Source organism: Amaranthus tricolor, chromosome 4, assembly GCF_026212465.1.
Source record: "Amaranthus tricolor cultivar Red isolate AtriRed21 chromosome 4, ASM2621246v1, whole genome shotgun sequence".
Lineage (NCBI taxonomy): Eukaryota > Viridiplantae > Streptophyta > Magnoliopsida > Caryophyllales > Amaranthaceae > Amaranthus > Amaranthus tricolor.
This window is the reverse complement of record NC_080050.1, coordinates 32863626-32886102: the sequence shown is the minus strand read 5'-3', so window position 1 is coordinate 32886102 and position 22477 is coordinate 32863626. Positions and strand designations below refer to the sequence as shown.

The following is a 22477-nucleotide window of genomic DNA, read 5'->3' as shown; positions in this document are numbered from 1 at the left end:
TGTTTTTTGCTTCTCCAAGTAACTAAGTTACCTCCTACAAGAGTGAAATATCCCGATGTAGATCTCCTACTATCTCGATCACCTGCCCAGTCAGCATCAATATATGCAATGAGGTCTAGTGACCATTTTTCTTGTAGAAAACACCTTTGTCACTTGTTCCCTTTAAGTATCTCAAGATTCTCATGACTGCTTCCATATGAGATGTCTGGGGTAGGTGCATAAATCGACTCACAACTCCAACTGCATAAGATATGTCGGGCCTAGTGTGAGATAGATAGATCAGCTTTCCCACCAATTTCTGATACTTTTCTTTGTCGGTTGAGTTTTCTCCTGGTGTTGTTTGTAATCTGTGATTAGTAACAATAGGTGTTTCTGCTGGTTTGCAGTCTATCATACCTACCTCTGCTAGTAGGTCCAAGATATATTTCTTCTGATTGATGAAGATTCCCCTTTTTGATCGAAAAACCTCTATACCAAGGAAGTACTTCAAGTTCCTCAAATCTTTCATCTTGAATTCTTTAAATAATTTCTCCTTAAGATCACTAATCTCTTCCTCATTATTCCCTGTTATGATCATATCATCAACATAAATGATCAAGCAAGTGATACGATCTTCTCTTTTCTTCAAGAATAGGGTGTGGTCAGAGTTGCTCTGCTCATACCCAAATCTTCTCATAGTTGTGGTAAATCTTCCAAACCAAGCCCTTGGGGATTGTTTCAAACCATACAGAGCGTTTCCTCAGGCGACATCCTTCTCCTGGAGCAAATTCATCTAAAAAACCCGATGGAGCATGCATGTATACTTCTTCTTCGATCTCACCATGAAGGAATGCATTTTTCACATCGAATTGATATAAGGGCCAATCCTTATTAGCGGCTATAGAGAACAGAACTTTAATGGTGTCTATCTTTGCAACTGGTGAAAAAGTTTCTGAGTAGTCAATCCCATATGTCTGTGTATACCCCTTTGCTACAAGGCGAGCTTTGTACCTTTCAATCGTCCCATTAGCATGATATTTTATTGTGAACACCCATTTACAACCGACAGTTTTCTTCCCTTTAGGTAGTACACACTTGTCCCATGTACTATTTTTCTTCAGTGCTACGATCTCTTCTTTCATTGCTTCTCGCCATTTGGGATTTTGGAGAGCTTCTTCAGTATTACGAGGAAGGGAATTTGAGTATAGACTGGTTTGGAACGCCACTGCCATCTGTGCTAATTTATCCATATCATGGCTAACTGGATATCGAGATCTTTGTGACTCAAACTCTGCATCATACCGCTTTGGAGGGATACCTCTTTTGCTTCTTGGAGGTAATTCATACCTGCATGGAGGGTTTACAGTACTGGGTATATCATCAATCCGAGAGTCAGTAATTACCTCTTGAGTGTCATGAGTTTCACAAACGGCCTCTTGTTCACTGGATGCTTCAAACAAGGTAAGGGGAGTCCGAGGAGAAAGAAGAACTATGTTTTTAGTGGCAACATCTGCGGGACTACCTACTTGCTCTTTGGGGTTCGGACCATCAGTCACAGATTGCGTAAGCCAGCTCAAGTCATCACATATAATCTCCCCCTGAGGACGAGGCTGGGAGAAAAAATAGGAGTTCTCAAAAAAATCGCAATCCATTGTGGTATAGAGTTTATTCTGAGTAGGTTCAAAACAGCGATACCCTTTCTGGTGAACACCGTAACCCACAAAGATACACTTAATAGCCCTGGGTTCGAGTTTATTTCTAGCAGGTTTAGGTAAATGGACATACACCACACAACCAAAGATCTGAGGAGGTAAGGAGAGAAGAGAGGGAATGATTTTGTGATTACGGAAGATTTCAAGAGGAGTTTTGAATTTCAAGGTTTTTGAAGGTAGTCGATTTGTGAGATATGTGGCGGAGGCGATAGCTTCGGGCCAGAAGTGAGATGGGACATGGGCTTCAAACATGAGGGCTCAGCTTATTTCAAGAAGAGTACGGTTTTTTCTCTCAGCAACCCCGTTTTGTTGTGGTGTATAAGTACAAGAAGTTTGGTGAATAAGTCCATGAGTGGTGAAGAAGTTTTCCATATTTTGATTTATGTATTCCTCCCCATTATTAGATCGAAGAATTTGAGGTTTAGTCTTAAATTGGGTAAGAATCATATTATAAAACTTAACAAATGCATCAAAAACTTCAGATTTATATTTCAAAAAATACACCCAACACATCCGAGTACAATCATCAATAAATGAAACAAAATATGAGTAATTGTGATTGCTAACCTCAAGAGCAGGACCCCTAACATCAGAATGTATTAAAACAAAAGGTTCACTACTATGATTATGACTCGAAGGATAAGATTGTTTATGAATTTTGGCAAGAACACATGCTTCACAGTCTAGAGTAACATTACAATTGTTTAATGATGGGAAAAGACGATTCAGATACCCTACTGACGGATGTCCCAAACGTCGATGTCATGTCCATAACTGCTGATTGGAGAACCCATGAGCAAGCGAAGTATGACCCTTTTGAATTGCCTCGTCCGCATAGTACAAGCCATCTCGTTCGGTACCACGCCTAATAATCCTCCCGGTCTGAGCATCCTGTACAACACAATCAGAAGAGGTCATAAGCACAGTACAATTTAGTTTCTCGAGTCAATTGACTAATCGATAGTAACTTATGAGATAAATTAGGAATTAGGAGACAATTATTTAATTTTAAAGACGGAGAGATAGAAACGGGCCCAGATTTATCAACATTTACACATTCCCCATTTGCTGTCTAGATATAGGTTCGGGTTTTTGGATGGATGGATAGGAGATCACAAGGGTCAAATGTCATAGTATCAGTGGCCCTACAATCAAATATCCACTGAGATGAGACAGGTTTACACATTAGGCCAATTCTTTGAGGTATTATTTCGTGGGTTGTGAAAGAATAGGCCAGTTGATTATTGGGTAGAGGTAATTGGGCCGGTTGGGTTGTGGGTTTTAGGGTTTTATTTAAGGCTGGGGTTGGGGGACTATATAAGGGTTTTTTTTTGGAAAGATTTCATTTGTTCCCCCTTCTCCTTCTCTCTCTTCTGGGCCGTTTCCCTTTTCCTCTTCGATCTTTTCACCTGTATCGCCATTTTTGTCATCCTTGACCTTCATTCTGTGGGTTGGTTCATCAGTCATATCAGAGATGTGAGGAGCACTGGTGGCCATGTTAGCCTTGCCGCCGGTTCTATTGATCGGAGCCTTGGTGGCGGCTTTCCGTTGCCGTTGTTCCTCCCATCACTCCGGGTAGCCGATAATTTTAAAACATCCTTCTTTTGTGTGTCGACTTCCTCCACAGTGGCTGCATCTTAGGTGAGTCTTGTCCTCCATTTCATGTCGGAATGATGAATTTGACCGGTGATGTTTGACGGCCAACCCACTTCCGATTTCTGAGGGATTTTTTCCCGATGATGAAGCGTGGATCATGATACCACGCCTTGAAACCTCTCGCCTGATTGTAGCATAAGCCATATCGACAGTTGGGAGTGGATCTAGGTTCAGTAAGTCCTTCTTTTCTTTGTCAAACGTCTCATTTATTCCGGCCAAAAATTGAAAAAGACGTTGTTTTTGGATGAAAGTGTTAAAAATGGTAATGTCTTCATCATGTACCATCGAATTTGGTTGCCGTCGGTCTATTTCCTTCCAGATTGTGGTCAATTTCCCATAAAAGACCTCTAATGGGTCCTGGTTCTGTTTCATGTTATTTGCCTGTGAACTCAGATCAAAGATCTGGAGTTCGTCTCTTCCACTGCTTAATAAGACTTCAATTCCCCTTCATAAGTCTTTTGCAATCGTGTAATCTAGAAACTGGTTTACGAGTTCAGTGTCTATATTTGAGATAATCCATGATAGGACTATCGAGTCCTTTTGCTTCCATGTTTTGTAATTTGCATCAGTTTTGCTAGGAGGGTCGTCAATGATGTGGTTGAGACGACCTCTGCATTCTAAGGCTATCTGCATCATTTTACACCAAGTTGTGTAATTTTGATAGTTTAATTTTTCGGCCAATTTTAAGTCTGGTGAAATAGTTTCGAGGGTTGTGTTTGGTTTTTGCATCTGTTGAAACAATCTGAACATGTGTTCCATTTGTTCCATAGTTATGATTTGGTTTGGGTTTGTTTCTGCCATTGTTACAGGTAAGGTTTTAGGGTAGATGATGATAACCAATGGTGTTGCCGGTCCCGGAAAACACCTTTGGCTCTGATACCATGAAAGATTAAAGAAGCTGAAATTGGGGTTATGAATACAGTGTTTTTTGTATTATTTAATTATAATTACAGCCTTAATATTTATACAAAAGCTAAAAATTAATTCAGGAAAAAGGTAAATAATGATCCTAAGAAATCAGTAACAATATTCCCACAAATTGAACTCCTACCCTGCAATTGAAAATTCTCCACATGTTACACAAGGGAAAATATTGGAACCTTCAATTTCAGTTTACGCAAAGCATATAGACAACCATAATTATGATCATCTCAGGTGAGGATTAATTATAGTTCCACTCAGATTTCTTTCCTAATCTTATGTGAATTTTTACCTTATAAAAAAGTGTGAATATGCTTTGTCCAAAGTGGGTAGTAACAGACACATTCATAACAACTAAGGACAGGTGCGCATTGCAACAAGATGAGAAATTGAACAGCTATGCCTAGAATATAAGTGACATCTTGTTGGGTTTGCATCAATCAGAAGGAGATCAGGATTTCAAGAATTTCCATATATCGAAAATCAATAAACTATGATGGTCGAAGGCAAGGCTTACCCAAGACAAACTCTGACAATAGTCATGGTAAAATCAGAATGGAAGCAAGGTTTGATACCAAACTCGTACTGCAAAAAATGAAACAAATATTCCAAGTCAACAAAGATAATATTCTAAAGATGCTATGGTTCATGAAAGAAAGCAAAGGAAGTACTTTACCCATATCCAAAAGAAATAAGTGATCTCAAAAGCATTCTGGACCAAGAAGATGAAAAGAGAAAAACAAACATATCAGTAAGGAAATTCTAAAAATTAGAATTTATCTATTGGCTGGAGGTGTTGAGTGTTGACTGGTTTTACCAGTTGTTATGGACATACAACAACATTTCATTTTTCCCAATGCCATTAAGTGATTAGCACCCTTTGGGGGGTCGGATGGATGCAAACACATCCTTGTTATACACTTCTTAGTGCCGGTGATAATAAAAGGGTTGTTTCCGATTGACCCTTGGTAGTAAACATCATCAGAAATTTCACACAAAAAAGAAATCCACATGATTTAATGAGTCATTTTACTATGGTCCATTATAATCCAAAGTTAAAGTACTATAAATCTTAGGCACTGGCTATAGGCCATTATAATCGAAAGCCAAAACCAACAAAAATTTATTTGGTACTGGCTCAAAAGCCATTTACCAAACAATACTTATTGTATTTTTTGTTAGTTTGATCAGCCAAAAAGCCAAAAGCCAACAAAAGATCCAATGAAAAAGTCATTTACCAAACACACTCTTAGTATAAAGCTATATGACACTTGAATTCATGTATCAGTGTCGATTAATGGTATGTGTTCAAGTTTCACACAGACAAACTACCATGTTTTCATCCAAAATCAAATGTCAGGTGCTTATTCTGAATACCCATGTTAAACTACCAAGGATCCTACACAAGTCCTCAAGCTAAAGTGAAGCATACAAATAAAATAGTTGAAAAGATATGGCAAAAGAAAAGGGGGCGAGGAGAATATGTAGTAGGACATTACCTGAAAAATGACATAATGAATGAGATACAGAATGAGTTGTGGCCAACATAACCAGAAATGTTTATTGGAGACTTGGACAAGAGGCATTCCCTGGACTACTGCATGTCTTTCTGTGATTTCAACAGCCATACGAGCTATGACTGCTTGGAGTTTTGTGCCAACTGACAAGATCACCTGCCATCACCCTCATTGTCATTTTAAAGACCTTTCACTAAACAGCACAAAAGATACACTCCCTCCACCACTATTTGTGCTAAATCCAACCAATAACCTTCTTGCAGAAAAGTCAAACTAAATTGTTAATGTGCTACTTATCAGTACATATTAGTGATGTCTTGAGCAGTTTGGTGGTGTTTTGGCTCATTTTTTACTACTTTTTGCTTGTTTTCTCTATTTGCTAACTGTATTTGAGTGTTTTGGCAATTAAGGACAATGTTACATCACATTTTGATTGTTTGATGGAGAGTAAGGGCAATGTATCATCTCATTGAATCGCCAAGTTTTGAAAGCTTTTGATGTTACAAGTTTTGAAGGGAAGAAGGATAAAGCATGCCAAACCCATGGGTCTCAGCCTTGCAACCATAGGTTATGGCTCAGGCAGGTTAGCTCGTAGCCATGGACTCACGAGCACTGACTCAAGCAGAAAGCTGGTACAGTGCAGCAATGAGGGCCCGAGCAGTGAGTCATGACCTTTGTCAAGGCATTTTTGTTTTAGCCCAAGTTTTAATTGATTATTACAACTTTTTTATATTATTTCCAAAACTACACAAGGCCTTTTCTAAGCTTGTTTTAGGCTATCACAACTATTATTCATACTTTTGAGAAACAATTTATCACATTTCAATTCATTGGAGTTCTCAACATTTATTGTGAACAATCTTCATTCTCTTTACTCTTGAATATTTCTTATTCTCTTGTTATGTTACTTCCTCCATATCATGAAATTCACCCCATTTTCCTTTTTAATCCATCTTGATCCCATAAAGTTTACCCCATTTTTATTTTTGGCCATGATCCACACTCTTTCTTTGATACTCATCCACACATTTAACTTACTTTTTCATCGACATATATCTCACTTTCCCAAAAGTATACCTTTTTACCTTTTTTTTCCCTTTCCTTGGTTTACACAAAATATGTACTTGAGGCTAACTCTATGGGACAGAGGGAGTACATAATTAATACGATAGAGATACGTAACTAGTCAATAATTTGTGTTGATTGATTGCTAGAATTGATATCAAATCCGTGATTGTTCAATCACTCTTTTCTAAGTGGCAACTATGATTATTGATGTGGATTTTCATGGTTAGTAGCTTAGAGAGAATAATTATATTGATTGAATACAGTTGCTCGTGTTTTATTGTCGTTCCCAACGAAATTCTTTAGATTATTAACTACTAGCTAGGTGTTTGCTATAGGTTGTTTTATAGTTAGAATGTTCTAGGAACATGTCTCGTCCTAGGCCAATTGATAATTCAATAGCAGATATTAATTAGACCAAGATTCATTCTCGCCTAATTTCATAAATCAAATACTTGTTCATTAGTTTTGAATCTCAAAACCCCCAATCTTGGTAACCTTAAACACTTGGTTTCCTAGTTATTTTCGACATTTACAAACATTTGATAGTCAAATATTCCCTGTGGATATGAACTCTAGTTTCCAACTACTTAAATTCGTATTACAAAAAAATTAATTTAGAAAACATAAGCCAACACTCACATAAACTTACAATTAGAGGCAGGAAGGACAACCAAACCATTGCATCCCATCCTGAGACAATAATAATTGACTAGGATTAGTAAAACACACTAAAAATTCATCCTAATTGCGTGCAGGGGAAGGGGGGATGGAGAAACTTACTATCAACATTAAGAAGTAGAAAGAAGACCGCAGATGCCCATAATAAAGGACTGCCAATATCGTAATGAAATTGAGTTGAGGAACAACAAGAGTTTGGGAGATAAATAAATTTCAGAATAGATAACAAAAGTATATATTTACCTGATACCGACAACTACCTTAAAGTCATCTTCCAAAGATCTTTTGATATATCTTTGAAAATCAAATTTGCTTCCAGGTGCTAGATGAACCTGCAAAAAGGTTGGAAACTTAAAAAAAAAAAAAAAAAGAACACCAAATCTTAATCCTGAAAGATGAGTCAATTGCATTCTTGAGATGACAAAGCAAAAAAAAAAAAAACAAAGCAAAAAACTAAGATGAGATGAGGGACATACACTAACAAATCCATGTCGCAATGCCAAGTAATCTGATCTACAGACAGCTCTATAAAATTGCCTGAAAAGCAAACCTGTAAACTTCTTACTATTAGTTTGCAATTGCATGCTGATTGGTTTCAATCAAGCTTAGTGTTCATAATACAATTTATGATAGGATTTTCTTATCTACCCTTAAGTGAAGTGCTGGGAGATAATAAGCATAACAATGATATTATATAGGGATCGTAGTAGGAAAACAAGGCCATATCGCATTGCATTGGCCGAGTTGTAAAGGTTTTCAGAAAAGCAAACCGATAATTCCTGCGTAGTGAAAATGTAAAAAGACAGTTTTTTCCATTTCATAGTGGGATACATTATGTTTTCGGATACGACCACTGTATCATCGTCAGTTGCCATATTTTTGCCCCATGAATTAGGGAAATATAGTCATTTAAATTAAAATATCATTAACTATGGGACTGAGAAATTAAGGAAATTCTAAATAGAGGAAGCAACTATCATGCTACCTAATCTTTAATTAAGAGCGAGATGATATGCAGTGAGAGGGTAGGAACAAAAAATATATATAGCTAATGCTTCGAGAGTCCTTTGAAATTGAAAGTGAGAATGTTAAATGATTTGTTAAATAGAACACTAGTATAATATTTTTGTGTTGTGAAAGCAAAACAATCTATACAACAGGATTAATGGAGTGTTGTAGCTTACAATGGTAAACAGGATGGGATTTTTAGTCCAAAAGCTGGTATGCCCTTTCACAAATGATGTCTCATGAGTCAATCGAAACTTTGAAGCATCTGCACATATAGCACAACTTCACTTATTAGCACAATATAAACACAACCAATGCGTTGAACACAAAGTAAGTAAAAGAATCATTAACTTTTAATCTTATCCTAGATTAAGTTTATTTAATTAACTATTTTTTAGTTAATTTTCAAAATTTCAGTTTATTAACTTTTAAATGTTTATTACTATTCATATGGACCCAAGTGAGAAAACAAAAAGAAATTTATTTGGACCAGAAGAAGAAAATTTAGCAAACCCGTTTGCACATCATTGCTATTGTTTATCACTGCCTCCTTTTCCCAGTATTTCCACCTGCGAATCTGCAAATGAAGGACCACAGTTAATCATATATGCATTCAAACCATAAGCCAACCTATTAGATTCCATAAAAAACATGATATAAGATTAACTGAAAGAGTAGATAAATTTATAAGGAGTTAATACATAAATATGCAATCTCACCTTCATCCTCCCAAGCACCATGGTAATGCAACTGTTCATAACATGAAACACTGCCAAGAAGAATATGAATATGTGAAGTTGATGCAATCCTGTTTGAGATATCAGAGGCACAAATCCCTGTTGACGTTAAAATCTCAAAATGAAAACACCAAACAATGCCCACGATCACATCTAGACATTACAGCTATCTGATACACAACTTTGATTATCAATATATTCTCTAACACTACACACATACTACATTTTAATTTCCATAGTCGAAGATGTGCACCAAAATAGAAAAATAGATATTAGCTTAATAGCATAACAACATCAAATTGCCCTGATGTTGCTAAAGTTGATCCCGCCTAACCCTTAGACAGGTTAGGGGCTCAGATGTACATAACTTTACCCTTCTAGAAAAAAGAGAGGTTAGTTTTCAAGTGACCCTTTAATAGAAAACACTATCAACTTCACTTTAATAAGTAATGTGCATGATTTAATAAATTATTTTACTACAATTCACCATAATCAAAGACCAAATAACTAAATCTTTAGCTATATTGAAAGTCGACATGGACATGACATGCTTCAAGAAACTATACCTGTCAACAGAGTTTACAGAGTTTCCAACATGCACTAGAAACATGACAACTAGTGCCAACTGTAAGTGGTGGAATCCAAACTTGTAACTAGAAGGTTAAATATACAATTTCTGCGATTTGTGATTCTAGAAATGTGGGTTTGTGAGGCTTTTTCCCTTATCCTCCCCCCCCCCCCCCCCCCCCCAAAAAAAATAAACACACACAAAAAGACTATCTGGATTTAATTGATTTGAGTAAGGTAGTAATTGGGTCATTCATTTCATTAACGAGCAATTTTTAATGCGTTTCTAAAGCACATGCAGCTGAAAATTAACCAAAGTTAAGATGATAATACATGAAGAACGGCATTTAAAAGTGATCAATGCTAATCACCTAGAGTTATAACAACTCACCTCATGGCATTCAACTATGTCTGAACCTCCTCCTAACCTTCTACGCTCATACCATAAGAGCCTACGGTGATGTCCTCCTTTATCATTGTGGGTGTGGGTTCCTTTTATGGGCTTATAGGCACAAGGTAGCATTGTATCTGCCAGCTCCAGGGGAATAAATATAGAGATAATGAACTTTTGACAAAAAGTAAGAAATAAAGAAATGAATCCCAGCACCATCAACCCTGCACAAAGGTAAAAAAAAAGCTTTTAAAGTTCAACTGAAATACCTATAATAAAAGCACTATAAAAAAAAGAAGAAAAGACTTAAACTTAACATTTCACCACATACCTGCTTTAATCTTCACAAGGGCTTCATATAATGCTTTCTTATGCCTTTTATGAAAGAACTGATTATCAAAGCAAAGAAAGGAAAAGAAGATTAGCACGCACAAAAGTTCAAACTCTTAATCTCAATAAGCTTTGGTTTTATAAAATAACTAATGGAGAATTGCTTTGAGATATAAATATTCACTATCAAATTTACAGTACATGTAGCAAACTAGTTTAAATGGCCATCCAAGTAAAGAACTCAACAAATCAATTCAAGAGGAGATTATAGATATAAATTAGGGTCATAGACTCATATTGTGTCATTTCCCTGATCTAAACTAAAGGAGGGTCCATGATTAGCGGCTTAGCTCAAGATGACCCAATTAAAAATGTGTAGAACACTCTTCACTTGGTTGTGAAAGACAATAGCTTTAGTTTATAAGATCAGCAGCCACAACTCTACAATCATATTCATATACACAACTTCACATCCCCTTTAAGTAGTAGGAAGTCCAAGCCTTGGATGAGACCGCTCTACATTTTGAAACATTAGAAGTCATCTCCTAACACTACGTTCTTGCAATAAGTAAAAGTATTTGCATCAATTTTACCAAACCACCTCGGAAAATTCTATGTTATGTTAATTGCTTAAGCAAACTGAGAAATCAATACATAGCCCATCTTTTCGTTTTTCAACATAACCTAGGTTTGGGCAAAATTCAGAATATTAGTTAGTAGTTTCTCTACATGTGTAAGGTTTTTAAACATACGGCCTCAACCATGAACTAGACATACTTCCCCTTGAATACCCAATCCAAATTATCATAACTTAATAACTTTTTATATATATATACATATACATATATATATATATATATATATATATATATATATATATATATATATATATATATATATATATATAAACAATGCATCCAAAGGAAAACAACAATAAAGAAACAAAAGATAAGACAAGCAGAAAGATAAAACAATATCAAAGCCTTGATCCTATCAATATCAAAACACAAAGATCATGATGATTGATGAAGATAAATAAGATTACCTCCCCAATATGATGAAGCAGTTTCTCCAAAATAATGGAAATGATAATAATAATTGCGCAAACAGAAGCAACAGCCCATGTTGATGTTTGATCAAGCTCCCTTGCTTTGGCTTTTGTAAGTCCATCTCCTCCACCACCACCACCACCCATGGTTTTTCCTTGTTTTGTTTTGTTTTATTTTTTCAAAACCTTAATTTTTCTACTTTGATTTAAATAACTCCCCTCAAAACCAATTCAACAAGAAGTTACAATTTTTTTCTTAATTATTTACATTCAAAAACTGAAAAACAAGGCTTTTTAGGAGTATTGATATTCTATTCTCAAAATTTCATAAGTTGTATTACAAAATAAGTCTTTTTTTTCACCTCTGAACAGTCTAAGGTACATTATTCTCCTGGGATAAGAACAAAAAAGGAGATGATGAAAATTCTTTTCCCAGTTTTTTTTTTTTTTCTTTTGTGAAGAATTGCTATCTGTTTCTCACATTCATCGAAAAGAGAAAGGATTGAGAAGATGTTCATCCGTAAAAGAAGGGGTAAAAAGCAAAACAAAGGAGAAAGATAGCAGATTTGCTTGGTTTGAGCTAGATTTTCTCTTCCCCAACAGTAAATTTTAGCCATTATTTTCAAATGAAAGATTATCACTCAACCTAAACCTTAACAAATGGCAGCTGATCATCAGGAGATACAAGATGAACTTCGCAGCCGGAGATCGAACCACTATACAGTATACAACAAGAGTTACAGACTTACAGCTTACAAATTATACAATAATGTGGCCTCGGTTCGGTTTTACTAAATATCCTTTTTGAGTTATTTTGTCATAGTACTAAGCAGTAAGTACTATCTATTAAAAAAAAATATATATTTGCAAACAAATACCTTATAAACCAATTTTTTTAATAAAAACATCTTTTAAAATTTTTTTAAAAAAAAATACAAACTTTTTATTAAAAAAAACACCTGAAATCAGTTTCCGGTGACTTTTGTCAACTTTCAGGCGTTGACTATGCCATTTGAGCTCAAAAGTCAACGCCTGAAAGTTGACAAACGGCATAGTAACGCCTGAAAGTTGACAAAAGTCACCGTAAGGTGTTTTTTTAATAAAAAGTCTCAAGGTGTTTTTTTACAAATAAAATTTTAAAAGATGTTTTTTTTACAAAAAAACTGATTTTATAAGGTGTTTTTTTGCAAATTACTAAAAGAAAAATTGGTAGTAAGTACTAACACAAACAACTTACTATATTTTTCTTAATTTAATTTTTTTAAATTAATTGTTGAATTTGAATTATTTTTGTGGTAGACTTATTTTTACAAAAATTTTTTTAACGCAATATCTTTGTATTGTAATACACAAAATTATAAAAACTAGTAATATAATACTTATTAATAGAGTTATTGTACTAACAAGCTTTCTATTTTAATCAATCTTATTTAGTTGGTATTTTTTATGCCATTTATGTTTATAGTCATTTATATAATTAAGGTCTAATATTGATCAAATTATAAGGTAAATAAATTCCTTAATTATTTATATCTTTAAACTATATTAGATTTTGAAACTTTTATAAAATACTTATAGATTGAGTCATATATATATATAGTATAAACTTAAAATAATCTTTAGATAAATAGAGGCTACACATTTCAAAATTTGTTTGTTATAGTTTGGCTTTAATAAAATAAATTGTAATGAGAAGTAGCTTCATCAAAGAACAATCACATCACACATACTTACATAGTAGATATTAGATTAGATGGAGTAGTAGAGAGACGGATAAAAGAGTGCATACAAGAAGCCTAGTCCGCGGAGCACAGTATCATTATCAAATTGACAAAGAAACCATAGAAGAACAACCACTAACCAGGCCAGCTTCGGCAATATCGAATTTTCCCCTCAAATTTCAGTTCTTTTTCTTGCCCCACCCCCCCCCCCCCCCCCCCCCCCCCCCCCAAAAAAAAATCTGAACTTGAACTTGTATTGGATATTTTCTTTCATCAATCAACAGAACACCATAGAAGATGTCTTCCATCTCAAACTCTCTCGTCTTGGCTCGTAACTCCCCTTCCCAGCTTTCTTCTGGTAAGCTATTCTACTATATTCTTTCCTATCCAATCCAACTTCACCTCTAATCCAAAAGATGTGATCTTTTTTTTTTAACAAAACCCTTTTCATTTGTATTACTGTTCAATCAAATCACTTGTTAGGAAATAGTCTATGATTTGTGCTTTCAAGTTAATTTAGTCAATTTGCTGCTTACTGGTGTCATTGTATTTATGATTTCAGTATCTCTGATTTCAATCGTACTCTTCTTGGTTTGACTATGGGCGAATGGGTGTTTTCGAATTTTGCTGGGTAAGCTTGGAAAAAATAGCAATAGCTAGGAAAAGGGTGACAAATGGCGGTGGTCCAAGTTGATCCTAAATATTGATTTACTAATGATAACAAGATACATGGATATTGAAAACGTTGGGGTTGTAGCATTTTAGCTTTGTCGGTTTAGTGTTCGCCTGTATTTGTTATTGATTTATTCAATATCTTGTATTAATCCAGAGGTAACCCAAATACTCTTGGGCTCGCATTGTGGGTACTTCATCTTGCCATCTCTAGGTCGTGGATTCAGATCCCGCCTACTTCATGGATTGAGGGTCACATGTGTTCATCGAGTCTCAAATTTGAGACTTGGGTCCATTGCAACTATCATATGCGACAGTTTTATAGACTAAATAGATACAACAATAGTCACCAAGGTGGAATTTTCCGCTAAATTCCCAAAACAAATATAGAGGATATGGATGTGATAGAGGGCAACACTACAATAAAGATGGTGTGACACTATGTTTAGGTGTTTTATATCTCTTATGTCTTTTGAATATCATATTTAGTAGGGGTACACTTAGTGATAAGTTTATTTTGATATACTCCTCTGTCGGGGATGGCACAAGAATTTTGAAAAGTGAGTGAGTTGGAATTGTTGTGGGGTATTGCAGGTGGAGCTATGTCCTTTAGTGAGATAATTATAGCTAGGTTTTAGTGTAGGAAGAAAATAAATTGGAGGTTTGAATGGAATATTATAGGTGGGTCTTAATAATGAGGCAAACTAAGTGGAACGGACAAAAATAGTTCTGGGGAAAAATCAGTGGGAGGATGAAGTATGTTTGTAGGGCTACGTCCAATGATAACTGATAAGTCTATTTTGATATATTTTAAATGGATCATCTTACAGTAAGAGTGGTGGACTAGGTTTCAAAATTTCGTATGTGTTCTGATCAGTCTCAACTATTACATGGTTGTTCGTTGGTTCATCTCATTTGAAGTGATTGCAGTTGAATCTTTTAGAGTTCACGCTTGAATATATATGATTTTCTCATCAATTACTCCTCTGTTCCAATAAATTAGCCTCATTTGCTTTTGGCACGAAAATTAAAGAGTTAGATATAGAGGGTTAAAATAACGGGGTATTTAGAAACAAGAGAGATAATACAAAGATTAAATGGTGGGGTCATGTCCAAAAATAGAAATGAGACAAATTCATTGGAACTGATTAAATGGAAATTAGGGCAAGTTTATTGGGATGGAGGATTATGTATTAGGTGATTGGGTTTGAAATTTGTGGTCCATTCACTACTTTTATGTGATTTATTCAATGATAGTCTATTTTGGTATACTTTGAATGGATCTTCTTACAATAAGAGTTGTTCGGGATTAGGGTTCAAAGTTGCTTATATGTTCTGAGCTAATCCATGGTTGTTTGTAAGTTCATCTCATTTGAAGTGATTGAGGTTGTAACATTAAGATTTCACAGTTGAATATACATGATTAATTATGAAATTTGTGAGTCATTTACCACTTAAATCATGAATATTCATACATAGACATAAGCTTGCTATTGGACGTGAGATGGAGTTCTCCACTGGCTCTTTGACTTATGCCATCAATCGACAATTAGCTGGTTATAAAAGTTTCGATTTCATTGATATGTATTTTTACTCATGGGTAAGCAACTGTAAGTGAATAAATGTGACATTTAACTGTCTTATAGAATTATACTTGACGCAACTAGTAATTTGTGACAGTAGCTAATCAATTATCAGTTATCACACAACATATTACATCTATTTATTGTATTGTTAAAGATTTTGAGCTTCTGCGATTGTGACTGAAATCTCTTTTCTGCTCTATTGAAGCCCTTGGAAATAGGATGACACTACGTTTCGAATTGCATTCACTAATAATATGTAGTAATGTGCAAAAATAAACAATTGGACTATGCCAATGCCTTATTCCCAACAATGTGGATGCAATTTCAATTACACTTCTCTATCCCAATGGCATTGTTATTTCCTTTAACATGTTCTCATATGAGAGAGGGAAATGTAGCAATTTTTATTAGGGCTGAGGAGTAGTTGTTGAGCATCTTGGTTGAAGCTAATTTAAGTTGCATCAAGAGTTTATTCTTGCTGATCATACATATTTCTAGTGAATGCAAGTGCAGAGTCATCCCATTTCCAAGTGCTTCTAATGAACAATGGTTATTTGGTCGGACGTGATGCGAATGTGTATTTTCCATCATTTCTCCACCTCCATTCTTCTAGCATGAATTTTTCTTCTTTATTTGATTGACAACAGCTATCGATTATTCTTGATTATTTTGTGTATTGGTTTCAGGTTCTTCTTTCAAGCATTCAGAACTTCGAGTCTTGTGCCCCACCAACTTGAGTTTCTCACCACTTCGTACTAAAAAGACTTCACATAAATCTTTCATAATTCAAGCTGCTTACAGGTATGTTGCTCTATGTTCGTTTCCGAAATTGTAGGCCATTCATTCTTTAAACAAAATTTGTGTTTCCCTTGCTTGGTGGGGACTGGAGCTACACTAAGCAGTAAGCAAAATAGGTGCCAAGAAGACCTTTGTTTCATCATGAATGTGGGAAACATCACGTCGTTCCTTAACGGTTCGATGTTTTCTGTTATGTGCTTTGTTTGTCATCATTTTTTTTTTCCCTTTCATTCTAGTGCTATGCGTCCTCTGATATTCCCAGAAGGATTTGGTGCTTATATGAGTGACAAAAACAAAATGGGGGATTGATACTTTAGAAGTTTAAACTCATAACATCTCATATTTAAGAAGTTACTCCCTAAATTTATAAGATCAATTTGTTTTACGTATAGTAAATTATCATATCTTTCCGTTGAACAAATTAATATCATTCTTTCGTAAGGTGACGATTCGTATTTTTTTATAGTGATGGTGGGAGGCCAAGCAGTGCAAGCTTTTTCATTAGTGGATTCATTTTGGGTGGACTAGTTGTTGGTACTCTTGGATGTGTGTATGCCCCTCAGGTATGCTTAACTTGATAATTATTATATATAGATATGACCTGAAATTGACTCGAGGCAGATTCCACCCGACCGACCATTTTGATAGGTCTAAATGGGTTACTTGTTTCAAACACATGGGACTTGTGGTAGGCCAAGCACATTAACTATACGTCACAATCAGATCACATACTCTTTCGAGATAGCAACAATAGAGGATTAAAAAATTTCCAATGCGAATTTTAAGAGAAAAAATCAACTTAGATTTTTTTTATTTTGTAAAATCGACTAAATGTGGACTCAAATTCTAGATTTTGGTTTGTAATTTGGAAATTGGATGGCAAGTGTTTGAAATCATATCCCATTCCAAAGTTTTTGAAAGCTGAATTAGAGTCCATTGAACTGTGTTTATTGGACTGAGCTTGGTCATTAAGTTTGGCTTCTAGGAGAGGCTTGTTTTACAGTCAAATTTTAGAACATCGTTACCAAATGTGAAGAATTTCCTTGTGTTAGCTCATGAACATATGTAACTACTTCTGTTTTTTGTTCTTTTCTTTTTTCATTATTCTCATTTTTCTCGAACACAATACGTCTAGGGAATTATGATTATGCGCTTGTTTCTAGTCCTTGAGTTCTGCTTGGTTATCATAAAATGACGCATTTGATATCTCTCTGTGCTTTCGCTGTGTTGCCTTGTAATATGGAGTCACCTATATTTCTTTCATGTGTTTCGTTTGGGGGAAGGGTGACGACTTTCCTTTGAAAGACCTTGTCTTAGTGAAACAAAGGTCAAGTAATTCTTTTACTGTTATTGTTTGACAGATAAGTAAGGCTCTTGCTGGAGCTGATAAAAAGGATTTGATGAGGAAACTACCAAAGTTTATCTATGATGAGGAGAAAGCTTTGGAGGTAAGCGCTTTCACATATTAGTATAGTAGCTAACAAGTTAATGTTTTATTGCCAGTGATGAAGCTTGACATGACTTAAATGCCATCCTCTACATACAAGAAAATTTTAGTTTGGCTTGGGATGATTGGGTTTATGATAGATGTCTTACTGCTTATAAGTTGTCTAACAATTTTTTTAGTTTGTGCACTTTTGACCTTTGGGGCCAAAATAATTAGTTAAGGAGAATGGCAGACAACATTGCACCTTGTTTAAACTTGTCTTGATTGGCAAATTATTAGTGTACTTTTGACTAATCTATATAGCAGGCATAGCAACTTTTGAATTTCTCATACTTTATTTTTAGGATGGAGTGAGTAAATTTCAGGCTTTGTTTGGTAAATCATGCAAGAGGTAGTAGAAAGTTGAAAGCTAGTTGATAGTTAAAGATTGTTTGAAGTTGAAAGTTGAAGAACCTTAGTTGAATGCATCAAAATGCGAAGAAACTAGCTATTGTAAAAAGCATTATTTTAAGACGAAGTAATCTTTGCAGTCAAATGATTAATTGCCATATATTGTTTTTTTGGGTCCACCTTAATCCCTGATCGTGGCTGAATGATATTTTGTTGATCACTGCTTGGCAGAAAACAAGGAAAATCCTGACCGAGAAAATTGAGCAATTGAACTCCGCTATCGATGATGTATCATCTCAGCTGCGCTCGGAAGATGCCCCTAATGGAGCAGCCGTGAACTCTGATGAAGTCAAAGGAATTGAAGCTACTATTTGAGATATCAAAATAGGTTTCTTGTATTTGAATGCTGCTTGTCAAAAGTACATGATGTTGAAGCTCATTCTATCTTTTGTAGAAGATATTTGCCTCATATACCTGAACCAAGTTGTCAGATTATCATCTGGTTGATATAAGATACAATACAATGCCAAAAGATTTTATGCAGTGAACCAAGTTGATTTGTGTGTGTTCTTAGCTCGTTTTTATAAGTGTATGTTCAGGATAATGAAGCAAATGACTACTACTAACACACGGTGTTACGGAGTGAACACCATGTAGCTCTGAATATCTGAAGCTCCTGTTCGTTGAATGAAAATTATACCTGCAAAAAGTGGCTAGTAATTCTTATTAGGGGTAAATTTATTTTACCCAGGGTAATTTATTCTATGAAATGGCAAAGAAGCATGTTGGAAACAAGATGCATGCTGTTATCTATCATATGACTTATAGATTGCACTAATTTCGGCTTCTCGGGTTTGCGTTAACAAAATTTGATTATCACAACGTCATTTAATGACTTCTACATTGACTCCCATCTAAACAAGTTTAATAAAGACATGCTTATTATATAATAACCTGAATGTTGATCTCCCTCTCGAGTAAACAACACAACACACATATAGAAGTATTAACAAAGAAGCTGGCATTTTTAGTTTCTTGAATCTTATCATAGCCAGTGGGCTGGATCAGTTTTGGTCCAAATCTACATTTTAACCCATTTTGTACCTGATGGACCTAATGTTATGTCAAAATTTGGTGGCCCATTGTGATTTGTGGGTATTCTCAGTACTAACAACAGAAGATGTGGGGTTAGATTTGGAAGCTAAGGTCTCAAATACTTGTATCATCTTATCTCTTCATGTCTTATTGATATACCATCATCTCTTGTATGAGTCTCTACCACACATTTGTTCAATGCATTTGAACCATAATTTTCACCTCTTTTATCATACACACAACTATTTGTGGCAACTAAGTTATGGCATATACTCTAGCTATATATTTGCAAGCAATTGTGATCCTACCTCTTTAGTTGCAGGCTACAGTTGATTAGAACCAACCATGGCCTCTCATGCAGCTCTAGCTCCTTCTAGAATCCCTGCTAGCACTAGGCTTCCTTCTAAGACTACTCAACAACACTCCTTCCCTTCTCAATGCTCCTTCAAGGTTCTCTTAATCTTTACTTTTTTTTTTATATTCTCTGGTCTTTCTTTCTTATTTGTATTTAATTTTACATTTTCGGGTGCTAATAACAATTATTTTTTATGGTAATGCAGAAACTTGAAGTTGCTGATTTCAATGGCTTGAGATCTAGCAACTGCGTCACTTTTTCACGCGAGGCATCTTTTCACGATGTTGTAGCTGCTCAGCTTACTCCCAAGGTATATCTTATCATCTACATATTGTTGTAGTATTCAGTATAACATTCCATTACACCAATGTCATTTAATGGCTTCCATCTATGATTAGTTAGGAGATGTTATTTTCGATTACTCTTCATCATTTACAACTTTATGCAAATAACAAATGCACAATATTTAATGAGTAATTTTGACCTTGTTGATCCAGAATGAATTGTGTTCTAATATTTATTGAAGTATTTTGATCTGAATTTTTTTTGATGATTTGTGTGTTTCTGGAATTTAGACTACAGCAGGAACTCCTGTTAAGGGTGAAACAGTAGCCAAACTTAAGGTGGCAATTAATGGATTTGGACGCATTGGTAGGAACTTCCTTAGGTGCTGGCACGGCCGCAAGAACTCTCCCATCGAAGTTGTTGTTGTTAATGACAGCGGAGGTGTCAAGAATGTAAGTTATACTCAACTTTGTTAATGTTTGTTCTCATTTCTAGTTGATCGAATAGCTTGTTTATTTGTTTGGGTATAAATGCGTACATGTTTTCATTCTAGGCTACACACTTGCTCAAGTACGATTCCATCTTAGGCACTTTTAAGGCTGATGTCAAAATTGTAGACAATGAGACATTCTCTATTGATGGCAAGACTATCAAGGTCGTCTCAAACAGGGATCCACTTCAACTCCCTTGGGCTGATCTTGGCATTGATATTGTTATTGAGGTAATACTTTGCAAATGGCCACTGTAAGCTCTTATAGTGAGGCATCCACATAACGTTCAACTTTGTCATTCGCAATTTGAAGATAATCTTGAACTGATGGCTGTATGGTGTGAAACGTAGGGAACTGGAGTTTTCGTGGATGGTCCTGGTGCTGGAAAACACATTCAAGCTGGTGCCAAGAAAGTTATCATCACTGCTCCAGCAAAGGGTGCTGATATCCCAACCTATGTTGTTGGAGTGAATGCGGGAGACTACACTCATGATGTTTCAAACATCATCAGGTCTATTATCCTTGACTGATTTGTATTAGACGTGATTAATATTGTGAAACTGATTAGTGAAATGTGATGGTTTCCAGTAATGCGTCTTGCACCACCAACTGTCTGGCTCCTTTCGTCAAGGTCCTCGATGAAGAATTGGGTAAGGACTTGATAGTTAGTAACCTAGAAATCTGCTTATGCTATGTTTTTAGTTCATGATTTTGAGAATATTCAAATCAAGTAGTTCATATCCATTTGCTACTTTCATCATTGGAATTTCAACAATTATTCTAATTTTTGGTTTCTCCTTGCAGGCATTGTGAAGGGAACAATGACCACCACTCACTCCTACACTGGTGATCAGGTCTTAACTTTAATTAATATGAATTTATTTTTTCTAAAATAATCTTAATCTATTTACTGCTTGATTATCTGTGGTACTTGGAGCAAAGTTTGCTAAACAATTAGTTACATTTACTCGGACGCTTAAGATTGGAGTTGTGTCTGAATACTACGTGTAGATAGATCCAACTAATATTGAAATTTTATTTGATCAGGAAATGGTTCACTGATATTTCTCTGAAATAGGCTCCTCTAGTCTATTGGCTAGATAGAAGCAGAACCATAGATCTTCGCAAGAGTTGTAAATTGTTTGGTTCTAACATTCATTTTGTTTGGGTGGTACAGAGGCTGTTGGATGCTTCCCACAGGGACTTGAGGAGAGCCAGGGCGGCAGCACTAAACATTGTCCCAACCAGCACTGGTGCAGCCAAGGCTGTGTCCCTTGTCCTTCCCCAGCTTAAGGGCAAGCTGAATGGCATTGCCCTCCGTGTCCCAACCCCTAATGTGTCAGTTGTTGATCTTGTTGTCAACGTTGCTAAGAAAGGTATCACAGCCGAGGATGTAAATAACGCCTTCAGGAAGGCAGCAGAAGGTCCATTGAAGGGTGTATTGGAAGTGTGCGACATCCCTCTTGTGTCTGTGGATTTCAGGTGCTCCGATGTCTCATCTACCATTGACTCATCTCTCACAATGGTCATGGGTGATGATATGGTTAAGGTTGTTGCCTGGTACGACAATGAATGGGGTTACAGGTGAGAATTTACACATCTACTCTGATATTTCTTAATCTGAAAAGAAAAGAATGATTGAGCCTCTTTCGATGGTTTTGTAGCCAACGGGTGGTAGATTTGGCACACCTTGTAGCAGCCAAGTGGCCGGGGATGGAGGCAGCAGTCGGAAGTGGAGACCCATTGGAGGATTTCTGCAAGGACAACCCTGCTGATGAAGAGTGCAAAGTTTACGAGTAGATATCGATGCCACTGTTTCCGATTCTTTTTGGTTTATTGGCATTTGGCCTATTACAAGGCTGTACAATTTCTTTCTGTAACACAATTGCTTAAAGTTGTTATTTGTAAATTGCTTGCAACCAAGGTAACAGGAGTATAAATGAGGCTAAATAAATCTCACCCACTTATTTCAGTGCCAGCTCTTCAAATTTGTGTATACATTATTGAGTTTTATCTGCTTCAGCC

General features: G+C 35.7%; 2 protein-coding genes across 2 annotated transcripts; both read left to right on the top strand.

Moving 5' to 3' along the window:
* Positions 1–13196: 13196 nt before the first annotated feature.
* On the top strand, positions 13197–18791 carry LOC130810420 (uncharacterized). The gene is made up of 5 exons (XM_057676474.1): positions 13197–13691; positions 16278–16392; positions 16856–16952; positions 17751–17837; positions 18458–18791. Exons 1-5 carry the CDS (start codon positions 13631–13633, stop codon positions 18599–18601), a joined length of 504 nt encoding a protein of 167 aa, XP_057532457.1. The 5' UTR covers positions 13197–13630; the 3' UTR covers positions 18602–18791.
* Positions 18792–18986: 195 nt separating this feature from the next.
* On the top strand, positions 18987–22424 carry LOC130810419 (glyceraldehyde-3-phosphate dehydrogenase B, chloroplastic). Its single transcript, XM_057676473.1, has 9 exons — positions 18987–19771; positions 19882–19986; positions 20252–20413; positions 20515–20682; positions 20803–20963; positions 21041–21102; positions 21257–21306; positions 21630–22036; positions 22117–22424. Exons 1-9 carry the CDS (start codon positions 19667–19669, stop codon positions 22250–22252), a joined length of 1356 nt encoding a protein of 451 aa, XP_057532456.1. The 5' UTR covers positions 18987–19666; the 3' UTR covers positions 22253–22424.
* The last annotated feature ends 53 nt before the right edge of the window (positions 22425–22477 follow it).

What these genes read in the sequence shown, in the direction of transcription:
- LOC130810419 (XM_057676473.1), top strand. Translation starts at nt 19,667, where the DNA reads ATGGCCTCTCATGCAGCTCTAGCTCCTTCTAGAATCCCTGCTAGCACT. An exon ending in CTGCTCAGCTTACTCCCAAG is followed by an intron (nt 19,987 to 20,251) that starts GTATATCTTATC and finishes TCTGGAATTTAG; the next exon opens with ACTACAGCAGGAACTCCTGT. An exon ending in GATGTTTCAAACATCATCAG is followed by an intron (nt 20,964 to 21,040) that starts GTCTATTATCCT and finishes GATGGTTTCCAG; the next exon opens with TAATGCGTCTTGCACCACCA.
- LOC130810420 (XM_057676474.1), top strand. Translation starts at nt 13,631, where the DNA reads ATGTCTTCCATCTCAAACTCTCTCGTCTTGGCTCGTAACTCCCCTTCC. An exon ending in GATGTGTGTATGCCCCTCAG is followed by an intron (nt 16,953 to 17,750) that starts GTATGCTTAACT and finishes ATTGTTTGACAG; the next exon opens with ATAAGTAAGGCTCTTGCTGG. An exon ending in ATGAGGAGAAAGCTTTGGAG is followed by an intron (nt 17,838 to 18,457) that starts GTAAGCGCTTTC and finishes ACTGCTTGGCAG; the next exon opens with AAAACAAGGAAAATCCTGAC.